This window comes from Mauremys reevesii, linkage group 3, assembly GCF_016161935.1.
Source record: "Mauremys reevesii isolate NIE-2019 linkage group 3, ASM1616193v1, whole genome shotgun sequence".
Lineage (NCBI taxonomy): Eukaryota > Metazoa > Chordata > Testudines > Geoemydidae > Mauremys > Mauremys reevesii.
In genome coordinates, this window is record NC_052625.1 from 78,033,852 (window position 1) to 78,047,937 (window position 14,086).

Here is a 14,086-nt window from a genome sequence, read left to right on the forward strand (position 1 = left end):
AATGAAAACGTAATTTTTGTTCTTTTTATTAATCTGTGCCATTATGTTTCTTTAAAAGCTACCCTTATTCACATATAAATATTTGAATTCATGTGTTGGCTACAAACTGCTGTTCCAAAAAAAATTGTTTTGAAATACAGTGGACCTCTTCATAGGAGTTCTGGGTTTTTTAGCACAAAGACTTTGTGTGGTTATAGTGCATGTAATAAAAGTATGGGACCAAATTCACCTCTTTTATGCACTGTGCACATCTGACAAAATGGTGCAAATTAGATCTAATAATATCTGAATGCCTTTAAACCTAAAAGGATGCTATCCTGGGCAGGGGAAGGGGCACAAGCAGTTCATAGGGCTTGCTTACTTTTGGGGTAAACTCTAAATTAAAAATAGCTTAACAGAAAGGTCTGATCAAAACTAAATCCCTTACTCAGAATGATTATCTCAAAAAAAAAAAAAAAAACATAAATGAAACAAATTAAGGCAGGTACTGGGGCTAAAGTGGAGTCCTTGTACTTGGAATATTTGGTTTCCCAAAGTTTATTAATGTGATTCCAAGACTCATTTGCGCAATCCATCAAATTATTATCTTATTGACAGTCATATAGGGGAATCAATTTGTATGGGAATGAGGCTCTCTGGTGTTCAGGCAAAATCTGCAATGGAAATTTACTCCTATTAATTTTTACTGTGTTACTTAAGTTTTACATAACTACACATTCTACCATACACAGTGTTCACATCAATGAAGCATGATTTTTAGATCTGTCAAACAGCACAGGTGTTGTAAATGCAGCATTGTTACATGTACACAACATAGTAGGATATGAATGTGTACAAAGTCAGCTGAGCCTTCCTTCTCGTACACCTCTGACTTAATTCAAATGTTATGAGTTGTCTCTCGTAGGGTTCAGGACTGCATTCCCATTGTTAACTACTTCCATATTTGTATTGTCTGTTTACCAGCTTTATCCAGCAGCCCAGCTGCCTCTACTTCTGTGCTATGTGTAATAGAGTTTTAACATTGGAGCAAACTGCTATAGTAATAGGCAGTCTGCCATGTTCTAGATCTCCAGGAGCCATAAATGAAGGTGCTTTTATAGCATTTAGGAAGCGTCGTCTCCTCTTTATGTAAAATACTCAACCTCATTGAGCAGGTGCTGCACATGTGATTTCCCAGAATGATAGGGAGCTGTTTACACTTTTCTGCTCTAGTTTTATTTTTTGGAGCATCTTTTTATTCACTTCAACAAGGATGATCTTTTTCATGGGTCTCAGACTTGTTGGAAGATGTTCATTAACTCCATTGGGAATCCTGTGTTTTTAGGTAGAATAATGGAGTAGTATTTCTTTATAGATATGAGAGCCTAATTGAGCCTTAAGTCAAATTATAGCCTGGAGTCATGTAATTAATACATTTTACAGAATATCTATAAATCTGCTCATTACACTAGCTCTATCAAATATGTTTATCATTTGAATTATTAAAACTGGCTTATTTTTAGGTTATAGATATCAGCAACTGTGAAGAGACTCAAGCTTTAGCACTACAAGTTATACTCTCATTAACAAAAGACAATCAACAGAGAATACAAGAGATGGAAAACTGTAATGGATATTCCATGATTCATCAGGTGTTGATTAAACCCAAGTGTATTGTTGGATTTCACATTTTGAAGGTATAATGCTGTTAAAAATGTTTGTATAGCTTAATTTGGACTATATGGTTATTTAGCAGATCCTCTATACTCTTAGTCCTAGATTTGAAGCCCTACTTGGGATGCAGATTTTTGGTTTGGAGCCCGTCCAATACAGGAACAATTGCCCTCAATCCAGAAACTGAGAGGATGGGTGAAGTGAGAGAATGTTACAGAAACCACTTGGGTTTGAGGGGAAAAAAACAATTGCAAATATAGTTTTCTATAATTGTCCCCCACTTGGCAAAGTTATTTTAAGATGACAAGCTAAACAGAAGATCAATTTTAGAAACCTACAGGTGAAACCTTAAATCAGAAGTAGAAGCTAAAAATATTATTTTAGAGGGTGACTGAATTGACACTGTTCACTTTATACTATCACAGGAGATGGTGTAGGATGTTTTGGGAAGAGAGGAGGAAGAGTTTGGATAAATCTTGAAAGCAAAAACTGTTATCTATGCAATCCCTTACATGTAGTTTTCATAAACAGTAATCCTGTTAGCATTTCTTCTGGAACACCTGCTCTATGATGGGAATGTGTTTGATCTACTTTGTAGGCACAGGAATTCCAGACAAGGGTATTTGATGGATGTAAGGCATATGAACCTTACTTAAAAATTGTATTATACCTGGGAGGAAAACTGCAGGATTCTCTGGGAAACACAGGAATAGGTGTCCTTTGGAGGAGACCATCCCAATGACTGCCTTTGAATCTTTCAAAGCTTCATTTTTGCTCGAGAATGTTTATTTGAAATGGGCATATGATGTATGTGTGCATTGCCCTATTGAGAAAGTGGACTACAATCCTTAAATTCTGTAGACGTTTTTTCTGAAGTTTGTCTTTAACTAAGGCTTTCAAAAGTGATTAGTCTTTGGATGGCCAACTTGAGACACCTAAGAGAGGCCTGATTTTCAGAAAGTGCTGTACACCAATCTTCTGAGGATCAGGCCCCTCCTAAGGGGTGTCAAATTGGGCACCTAAACTCACTAATCACTTCTGGAAAGTAGGCCTGCTAATCCATAAAAAGCTCTCTGGGCTTTCTGATTTCTCTTAAAAAGGCATTTTAGTAAACAAAGATGTGGAGTTTCTTTAAATATCATAGAATCCTAGAAATGTAGGACTTTTGGGAGGTCTAGTCCACCGCTAATCCAGTGCTGATGCAAGATTAAGTATACCTATAAGAACAGCTATTCTGGGTCAGACCAATGGTGGTTCTAGCCCAGTGTCCTGTCTTCTGACAATGGCCAATGCCAGGTGCCCCAGAGGGAAACAACAGAACAGGTAATCATCAAGTGATCCATCCTGTCACCCACTCCCAGATTCTGGCAAACAGAAGATAGGGACACCATCCCTGCCCTTTGGGCTAATACCCATTGATGGACCTATCCTCCATGAATTTATCTAGTTGTTTTTTGAACACTGTTATATTGTTGGTCTTTACAGCATCTTCTGGCAAAGAGTTCCACAAGTTGACTTTGCGCTGTGTGAAGAAATACTTCCTTTTATTTGTTTTAAACCTGCTGCCTATTATGTTGCATCATAATTCTAGAAAGGATGCAGATAAGGATGGGCTGGAAACAACTCTTCTTAAAATATGGATGGCTGTAATGTGGTCTTCAGTTACTCCAATCAAACCCTCAAGTCCTTTTGTTTTTCTGTTTTAAGACACTTCTTGAAGGCTGCTGCAGTGATGAGATTCTTAATATAAATGAGAGCGGACAATTCATGCTTGATGCAGATTCCACTGCAGTAATACAAGATATTAAATTATTAGAAGAGTTGCTGCTTGATTGGAAGATATGGTCTAAAGCACAGGTATTTACCACCTTTATACAGATAGATAAAATGGATTCCTGTCTAAGAAAAGTACAGTACTTCCTTTTCGTTGTCATCCTTACTTAGTCTGAAATGGTTCTCTACATACTAGTTTGGGGATTTGAACAGCTACCAAAATAGTCTGTACCCAGAATAAAACTAAATATAGCACAGATCTTCATGACTGCATTCAGTGTTATAGCAAGGGTATGATTGCAAATCCTTCAATTTTGTTATACATTTTAGGAGAGAAGGTGTGTGAGGTTATATCTTTTTATTGGACCACCTTCTGTTGGCAAGAGAGACTAGCTTTCAAGCTTACATAGAGCTCTTCAGGTGACCTCAAAGAGAGAACCTCACCCACCCTGTCTCCCCAATACTCTGGGACTAATACGGCTACAACACTGCATACAGTTATAATGAAAAACATCAAAAAATTAACTTTGCAAAACTTGGTATAGACGTTAAAAGAATTTTAAGGATTAAAAACTAAATTATGCCCCTTAACATGCTTCTTCTAGGTCAGAGTTTGGAACTAATTTTTAATTTTCCTCTTCCTTCTTTGCATGCAAATACTGGTAAAAAGCATCTTGATTCAGTTATAATGCTTCATATTACCTTCTTAATCTGTCGAAACTAGGATAGCATAGCCTATAAAACAGAGAGGGGGAGATAGAACTGTTACTATATTTGGTGCTGCTTGTTTTATACTATTTGTTTTGTTTTTCAGCAAGGTGTTTGGGAAACTCTTTTAGCAGCTCTGGAAATCCTTATCAGAGCTAACCATCACCAACAGATGTTTAACATCAAACAACTGTTAAAAGCTCGAGTGGTGCATCACTTCCTGCTAACATGTCAGGTTCTGCAGGTACTTTTAATCTTATCCGTTTCTAGTTTAAACGGAATTATTTACCAAGTACAAAATAATAAAGTGCATTTCATTCTTCAGTGTTTTTAGTTTTACTTTTCCAAGTGTCCCCATAAAGATTAGTTCTTCCCTCTTCCTACCTTCTAGCAGGCATTATAAAGTAGTGATATTTTCACCAGAACACATCAGTTGTAGAGGTCATTGGAGGGTGATGCAAGATCCTCTAGTACCCCCAGTGGCTGAGTGTAGTACCACCATTCCTGCCAACCTCAGGAGCAAGGGATGTTGATTCATTCCTATACCCATTGTCACTGGAACGCTAAGATGTCTGGCTTTCAAACTTCTTTTTCTAGGGACCCAGTTGAAGAAAATTGTTGATGTCTGTGACCCAACGGAGCTGGGGGTGAGGGGTTTGGGAAGGAGCTCTGGGCTGGGGCAGAGGGTTGGGGTGAGGGCTGCATGTTGGGGCTGGGCATGGAGGGGTTCAGGGCTCTGAGCTGGAGCAGGGGTCTGGGGTGTGGGAGGGGGTCTGGGCTGAGGCCAGGGATGAAGGGTTTGGGGTGCAGGAAGGATTCCAGGTTTTGGCGGGTGGGCTCAGGGTTGGGGTGCAGACTTGCTTCCGGTGGCTCCCAGTCAGCGGCACAGTTGGGGTACAGAGGCAGACTTCCCGCCTGTCCTGGCACCATGGACCACGCTGCACTGCGGAAGCGGCCAGCAACAGGTCTGGCTCCTAGGCGAAGGAGCGTGATTCTTGCCCGCAGGCACCGGCCTCCGCACACCCTTGGGGCAGGAGCAGCATGCGGAGCCCCATGCCGCGCCCCCCTCCCCACCTAGGAGCCGGACCCGCTGCTGGCTACTTCCAGGGCACAGCGCAGTGTTGGAAAAGGTAGCCACTAGCTTGCCTTAGCTGGGCAGCACTGCCAACAGGACTTTTAACGTCCCAGTCAGCGGTGCTGACAAGAGCAAGGTGACCCAGCGCCTTACATGCTGTGTCCAGTGGTGGGTCACGACCCACGGTTTGAAAAACACTGTTCTATGTAACGTCTAATATGTATTAGAGCTTCCATACTGAATATTTATCTAGCTTTACTCTCATCTCACTGTTAAAGAAAAGCACAGGTAGTGCTAGTGTTTTTGTAATCAGCCGTTACAAGTTTCTGGAAACAGTTTCAACTTTATTTAACACATAACCGTCTGTCACTTTTATATTATTTCCTAAGAAAATGCAATGATACAAATTATTATAGCCTATCCTTGAAGGGGTATGACTATAATATACCTCTTTATTATTGCTATGATGCTAGGATTCTCATTCCATTTGAATAAAGAAATTTGGATTTTTTTAAATGGCTTGACTTGTTTTCATAATCTGAAGTCAAATACTGCCACAAACAGGAGTACCTTTCTTTTAACTATAGTTGCATGCCTCTTAAGAGCATTAATTAGAGCATGACATGAAGCTAGATGACTTATTCCTTACAGATGTTCTATTTTAATCTAATCCCATTTTTCCTTTACCATACTCTTCTTACTTACCTTCTCCAGAAACACCTACACAGCATTTCCATGTGTCTGTTGTTACTTCTGTTGCAGCTGTACATAACCTCCTAGTTTTGTTTTTTTTAAGATCATGTTCCCTAGTTGAAGCCTATTATGTAAGGCACTGCTCAAACTCATCTTTTATATAATTTTCAATATCTTTGATTCACATCACTTCCTCCCCTGTTAGAGAAAATTACCTCAAACTCTCTTAACGTTTAAAGCAACTGGGGAGAAAATGACATTTTTTCATCCCATCTGCTCCTTTTGTTTTACATCTGACTCTCATAGGCTGTGCTTCCCAGTACAGAACCATCTGAGTCTGTCTTGTACAGCACCGAACACATTGTGAGCACTTAACAATTTGATCTAACCAATGCCCTATGCAATAATAGTCTCACTTCTGTGTGTGTGTTATGACTCTAATAAGTTTTTGTAAGTGGATTTGCCTTTTAAACTTAACTCCTAGAAGAGTTCAGGGAAAAAATAGCAATTGCTAATTTCAAGCACTTCTGTGTTGTAATACAAGTAACATTACTAAGCAGTTGGTCCATAGCGCAGATTAGGGGTCAGATTTACAAAATTAAGTGCCTGAAGAAGAGGCAGTTAAATGCCTACTAGGACTTATAAAAGTGTCTAAATAGTTTAGGCTCCTAACTACCATTTGAAGTCAAAGGCATCTAGTGGGATTTTGGTAAGTCGAACCTTAGGTCTCCTTATTCAGTTAAATAGTTATACAATTGTAGTTAAAAATTAATAGATTTTGAAATATTATTAGACCTATAGATGTCATTAACATTGCAACTTCAGATTATATATAAGTGCTTCCATGGAAACAAACTTCCATTTTTTAAAAAAAGTGTACCTGTGTAACTTGATTAGTATTTCGGGCATGCTAATTGCAGGTAATATTGAATGGACACAGCAACTTCTTCCAGGTTCGGTAAAGTATACTAAAACTTTTCCCCATATCTATTGTATGGAAGAGTATAGTGATGAAATAAATTGACAAACTGAGCATTCAGGTAATTTTACCTGTGCATTTCTCTTTCAGGAACAAAAGGAAGGGCATCTTACATCCCTGCCTCGGGAGGTTTGTAGATCATTTGTGAAAATAATTGAAGAAGTGCTTGGATCTCCCCCAGACCTGGAATTACTGACACTGATCTTCAATTTCCTCTTAGCAGTTCACCCTCCCACTAATACATATGTTTGTCACAATCCCACCAACTTCTACTTTTCCCTGCACATAGGTAGATACAATATTTTGTTTAACCAGAAATAGAATATAAGATGAAATGCCAATCTATTTGGTTAAAAATAAAACTAAGCTAATTTTATAAATAGCAGTTCTGTGAGTGCCTATGCTGTACACTACCATGTAATTAATGTTTCTACAAAAGCTACTGAATTGAGTCTTGCAACCAAAATTTCTTCTGCTACATTATAACTACTTTGATTCTATCAAAGATTCTTTAATTGGACCTCATATTTTGCATGATACCTGGTTGGGTTATTAGTTATAAACCCCCAAAGACAATATATATTAATAATTAGTGGCTATATTTTATACTTCATTTTCATCTTTGACAGCTATTAATAATTCTAAAAAGTAAACACCCGTGAGGTTGGTAAACTATCTCAGGCTTACAGATGGGGGAAAACTAACTTGTAAATTACTTGCCCAAAGCCAAATAGTCTATCACTTAAAGAATCTTCCAGTTCCTGGCCTCTGATGTACTTGGAAGACTAGATTAGGGTTCTCTGTGGATCACACATCCTGAATGTGTGAATGCACTACAGTACCAATTTACTGAAAATTACAGCTTATGCAACAGTAGGTAATAAAAGAGCTTGGCCAGCTATTTTCACATAACTAAAATCATGTTAAGTGACATCTCATAAATAGTTTGCAGGGAACAGTTGAGTTCCATGCATTTTAGCTGGTAATGGAATACTGATGTTGTTCCTTTAAATTGACACGCACAGGGTTGTTTGCAACACGTTAAGTACATCTCCTTTGAGAACTGCCTGTACAGATCCACCACATTGGAATGTATGCAAGCTTGTAACCCTCTAGATGGCACTGTCCATTGGGAGCCACATATACATCCTTTCACAGCATCAAATGTTCAGGTTCAAGGGTATGAAACATCCACAATCCCAAATGCATTTGGTATTCTTCAGTGGCCTCTTTATTATTCTCATTACCCTTTCTCCTATTAGAGGCCATTTCTGTTCAATAAAAACAAATTATAGTTTGAGTTAATTGTTGTTCCCTCAAGTCTGTTATGTCAGGGGTCAGTCATAGTTTTGACTGAAGTAGATCTGCTTTAGGGACACTAATTTTCTGACAGGATTTTCAGGCAACCACGTTAGTTTACCCTACAGGGTTCTTCATATTCAATCATCCTACTGTTGAGTTTTTTTGAAAGGGCTAGCTTGCACCTTCTCTTCAGTGGTCTATATAAACATGGTGCTTTTATCTCTACCTGAAAGGTCTCTTAAAGTTCCGTCTAAATTAATCTTATGGTATGTCTACATTTCAATCTGAAGGTGTACTTTCCAGCTCTGATTGAACTAGCACTCTAAAAATAGAAATGTAGCTGTGGCAGTGCAAGTGGTGATAGGGGCTTGCTACCCTAGCATGTTCGTAGTTTCTTGGACAGGTACAGACTTGGGGCAGCTAGCCCCTTCCAGTTCTTATGCTGCAGCAGTTGCATTTCTATTTTTAGTGTACAAGCTTTATTCAAGGTAGCATAAGGTGCCTCTTCAAGCTGCAAATTATACCTCCAGGTCAAAGATTAGACATACTCTCAGTTTACCAGTTTCCCAAATTAGCTTATAAGGGGAGGCTAGGTTACATAGATCCAATGTGAAAATCTATCCGTGAATACCCTAAATCAGTGGTTTTCAACCTTTTTTTAATTTGCGGACTCCTAAAAACTTTGGAGGTGTGGACCCCTTTTGAAATCTTAAACCTAGTCTGTAGACCCCCAGGGGTTCACAGATCACAGGCTGAAAACCAGTGTTCTATGCTAGCAACAATCTTTCGTGGATCCCTTAGACATAGGCTGCAGACCCCACTACCCTAACTACAACTGCAGTTTATGGAGACCAATTCAAGGGGAAAATCCATCTAGTTTCAAAGTAACTTAGACAAGCTTGTTATGATGTTGCACATGTCAAAGTACCGGAGGTCTTTAGAGCACGTTCTATGAGATCAAAAATGGCTTTCATGATATGTCTCATTGTGAACATGCTAAAAATATTTCAAAGCTGCTATTTTGAGGTCTCAATAAATTCATACAGCATTACTTGCTTGACTAGGCAGCTAGATCTAAATGCCAATTTGGGAGAGCATTCCTGCCATCTCGAACTAGTTCTCCTCAGGCTTTTCTCTTTGGATGATTGTTACTGTTTGTTAGTCTCCCAGTATTGTGAATTTATACAGGCAATTCTCAGAGGAAAAGTGTTTCTTGTCACTAATTGTAGCTCCTTCAGAAGTACACTTGTATAGCTCAAAGCACCTTCCCTATCTTAGAGTCTTTTGTTTAAAGGATTCTTAAATGAATCAAATGAACTAATAAGCAGTTGGGGTGGATGGGTCAGGCCTCCATCCTCAGGCGTCAGTGTTCAGTGCCTCAGGTGAGTTGTGCATGCATCCCCCCAAATACATTGATACTTCGAAAGGTGCCCCGAGAGGCACAATTCTTGATTGTGTAGATCCATGCAAACTATCTTCTGTAATTAGTAAGTAACCCTTTTCCAGGTATGACTTGCTGTTTTGCTAGCAGTCCCGAAGTATGGGCCTTAACTTCAGGCAGTTTGGTTTTATGTCTCCTTATAAATCAATTTTACAGTATTTGTAGTTCTTAGGCATACTACATATTTACAATACTTTATTTTAAAGCAGCCAATGAAAACTATTATAAATAATTCACGTGCAATGTTCTGTACATCATGCTAACTTGGATAATTTGGACAATTGCTTAACTGGTTCATTATTTCCAACAAGATTTGCAAATTAAGAGGATTCTGTTGTACTTAAAACAAACCATACTAGAATTGTAATCCATTTTAAATACGTTATTTTTTTAACTTAAATAATTTTTAATGAGATTGGTTGACAGTGATGTAAAATTCATAAGACAGAGTGGACAACTAAGTAGCTGGAAGGGATCCAGTCAGAGGATCCCTCAGAGATGAGACAGGAGAAGGAAAAGAGGGGGATCCTTCAAATTGCAACTAACCACACGACAAGGTTCCTTTTGCTCAAGATTACTATAATCCAGTATCCTTCTGAGCTATCAGTGGAAGACATCCAGTGATCTCCTGGCAGCACTTGGTTAGAGAAAATGAACACAGAAGTGTTTGAAAGTGGGTGAAGTTAGGAAATTTGTAATCCAGAACAGACCTGTAGTAGCAAATCATTACTGTACTGAACAAAATGAGTACAGGCTTTTAAAATCTTTCTGTAAAGAAACATTTTTTACATCTCTGTAGTGTAAAATACATTTTATAGTTTATTTCTAATTAAAGTTGGCATTCCCAAGATTTTTGCCAGTATCTTGTTGACATTGTAGATATGTAGTTTTGAAAATAGTGAAACTTTTTGTGGTGTAAATATTAAATGCATGGAGCCAAATTTTCAGACCATACTCTACTGTTGTGGATGCATTTATTTTGCATGTCCAGTTTGGGTAATTAGCTCTCTACTTGACTGGTGTGTAGTTGCTGGCATTTGCACTCCAACATGACTCCATGTACGTCTTTATTAGCACAGAATTAGAGCCCACTGCTGATAGTTTGAGGCTTGATTCATCTGGTAAAGGAACTAATTTGGGGGGGGGGGGGAAAGAGGATTAAGGAGGGGTGTCATTTATTTGATGTCACACAATTTTCAGCAAGATGGCTACTAGCAGTTAGCTTGGAAATGCTATTTTTAAACATACAAGTTTGAGAACCATTCCAGAATATATTCACTGAGAGGAATATTCTAAAAATTCTCTGAGAGAAGTATAACACCACTGTACTGAACAAAAGTAGAATTCTTTCATTCTCCACTGTTTCTTAAATGTGGAAGGAAAGTGGTTGGTTCATTAAACCTTGCAGTAATATGTTATGAATCTTAACTTTGACTTGTTTTCTGTGTGTGTGTTTTTTTTAATTTGCCAAGAAAAAAAACTTGCATGGAGTTAAGTCATTGTTCCTCCCACCCCCTTTTTTTCTAGATGGCAAGATTTTTCAGGAAAAGGTCCAATCAATCAAGTACCTGAGAAATTCCAGCATTGGTGGAAAATCAATTGACAGTCCTACATCTTTAACTACAAGTCCAGCTGGATTTACTGCTTTACCACTGGGAGGTAAAATATTTATATTACATACCTGCTGCTAGAAAAGCATGTGCTCAATTTCTGGGTTTGGCAATGAAGCAAAGGAAAAGGCTGCAACTGTTTACAAATTAGTAATTTTCACACTTTCCAACAAATCATAAGTCACTCCAGCAAAAAATTAAGTGCCCACTTTTATTAACCAGTATGGGAGAAGTGCTCTAGACTTCTGTAATTTTAAAATGTAGTCTTTCAATGTATATTACACGCATTTTCAAACAAATTTCCCTGGATCAAAATTTTAAAGTTGGGTCAAAAAAAGTCTTGCAGTGGAACTTAACTATGAAGTTAATGTACATCCAAAATGAGGTAAAATCATTGGCTAAAACTGCAGGATCCAAACAATTTAGGCAACATGTATGAGAGATGTGATTTGCTTCCATTTCTCACTTCCTGTTTGTGACTGTTGCAATTTCTATAATATAAAACCCACAGCACGGCATACCTGAACAATAATACATTTTGCAGTTAATGTTGAAGCAGTTCTTCCCTAGTGAAAGCATATTACAAGTTAGCTCTTCAAATGTTATGTACCTGCTAGATTGAGACTTGACTGTCGAAAAAGAAAAAAAAAAAGTGATACGTCTTTCACTTCACTTAGAGCCATGTCATGAAATGTTGCAATCGCCTCACTTTTTTTCGTTTAGTTTTGTTTTGCACGAATACTAGTCATTTTATGTTCTCTTACATGAGGTCCTAAACAATTACAAATTATAGTTCAGTACAAGTTATTTCTTAAATAAAGAATGTTATCCATTCATCTGTCACAGATGAATGTTACAGACAGGTCTTCCTCAGATTGTTGCAAAAATATGTGATATTCCTGAGGGCTGCACATTTGCATTTGCATCTCTGATTTAGCTGCTAGATGTTTAAAACCACCTAAGCAACCAGCTCTGTACTGACTGCTGGAGGGAGTTCATTTGTATCTATTATTTCAGCAAGTGTCAGACAGGGCTTAGGAATGCATTCCTGATATGCGGACTTCGGACAGAAGTATTAGCTGGTGTATCATTCTAAAACCTTTTTGGTCAAATTGCATCTTTTGATTATAGTATTGCGTTAGATACTCAGATATAACATCCTTTTATGAAGACTGTAATGACCTAGCACAACAATATTTTTGTGCAATAGTTGCTGATAGTCCTTCAAAAACTTAACTTCTACATTTAAAAATTTGATTTTTTCTGCAAATACAGAGTGGAAAGAAGGCTCACAGATTCCAAAGAGGAGTAAAATATCCCGAATAAGACAAATTAAGATGAACTGGAAGTTAGTATATAGAAGTAGTTGAAGATGCAATATTTATCTTTAGTTTACATTTATCATTCAGTAAAAGTAGACAGACTAATCCAGTTTTAGATGTTGCATGTTTGTGCCTCTGAGATCAGAGTTGCGCCTTTAAACGTTAGCAATCTATATACACAACTTTACTTATTCAACGTTGGCCATATTCAGACACTTAATCTTTTAGGGGTTTTTTTTAATTTAAAGCTTTAGTTATTAATATGTTCAGGGCTTTATTGCCAACTGACTTAACTGAAGGGATCAGACATAACAGAACATACCTTGTAGAATCTGCTATTTAAGTGGTTATATCTTTAAATCAAAACAAAATTAGAAGGACCAAAAAAAAAACCATTCTGCTTTGTGAAAATTAACTTGTATATACATTATTTTATTGCCATATTCTGTAACTCATGTAAACTGAATATTCTGTCTTTGAAATCAAATGTCTCAATAGTTGAGCAAATTTTATGGCCTGCTATGCCAAATGAATGTGGTATCTGTTCATAGTTGATTTAATGTTTGGGGTAGGGGGGAAACAGAGACTGTCAGTGTAATAATCCAAAAGGCACATTACTTTGTGCATTTTGTGGATATGTTAGTCGGTGGTGAAACAGAACATTAACATTCTAATGTGGTTTCTAATGCAAAATAGATGCTAAGAGTATTTTGTGTTCTCTTCCCCAGGAAACATTATTTCTAAGATTAGCGTACCACAGATAATACTCTCTCAGGCACTTCAAAGGCGTTGCAAAAGCCTACCAGCATCTCCTACCTCCTCACCACAAGTGCATCCAAAAAGGCTACCTGGGAGCTTGGGTAGAAGCATTGATGACTTGCAGGAAGTTCGGGAGAGTGACTCTGTTGATCCACAGGAAAAAAATATTTTTGTGGAAAGCTCTGAAACATTAAAAAGGGTACAGGAGGAACTCTTTGTCAGCAGCTGTGAGTCTGCAAAAACAGTTTGTGACTCAGAATTAACATCTGCTGAAGCATTGGTTGACATTTCAAAAGAAGAACTAGAATTATCTGAGAACAAAGAGCTAAATGCAGAACTGAAAAGTAATGAGGATGGTGCTGCAGTTGAATCACTGTTGCGCCGTCCTGACAATCTGAAGGGGCTGCCTTCATTTCAGAAGAGTCAAAATAATTTTGCTGGCTTGGGTCTAGCATTTTCTGCTCAGAGTGGATCATCCTCCGTTGCTTGCTGGCCAAGCCTCGCTGATAGGAGTGCACTTCCTGAAGACTGGGAAAGTCTTACCTTCTCTTCAGTTAGTGAACAGACCTTTAAAAGATCTGAAAGACCTGATTATAGGTATGCACACTTTGTTTTTTAAAGAAACCTACAATACCTCAACATTCCAGAAATAATTCTAATAGTACAGTAATTTCTGCCATAATATATAGAATAGTTTCTCATTGATTTAACAAATATTTTGTGGCTCTTGCTCTGGACTACATATTTTGTTTAAAAAAAATAGCTAGAGTG

General features: G+C 37.9%; 1 protein-coding gene across 3 annotated transcripts in view; it reads left to right on the plus strand.

The window, feature by feature from the left end:
- The window catches only part of LYST (lysosomal trafficking regulator), a 159,988-nt gene that overhangs the window by 71,411 nt on the left and 74,491 nt on the right, over positions 1-14,086 (plus strand). For all 3 annotated transcript variants that reach the window (XM_039528956.1, XM_039528954.1, XM_039528955.1), the window contains exons 18-23: positions 1,503-1,676; positions 3,361-3,510; positions 4,241-4,378; positions 6,972-7,170; positions 11,152-11,283; positions 13,285-13,912. In XM_039528956.1, the coding sequence (XP_039384890.1) occupies positions 1,503-1,676; positions 3,361-3,510; positions 4,241-4,378; positions 6,972-7,170; positions 11,152-11,283; positions 13,285-13,912 (1,421 nt within the window). The remainder of the gene's footprint in view (positions 1-1,502; positions 1,677-3,360; positions 3,511-4,240; positions 4,379-6,971; positions 7,171-11,151; positions 11,284-13,284; positions 13,913-14,086) is intronic.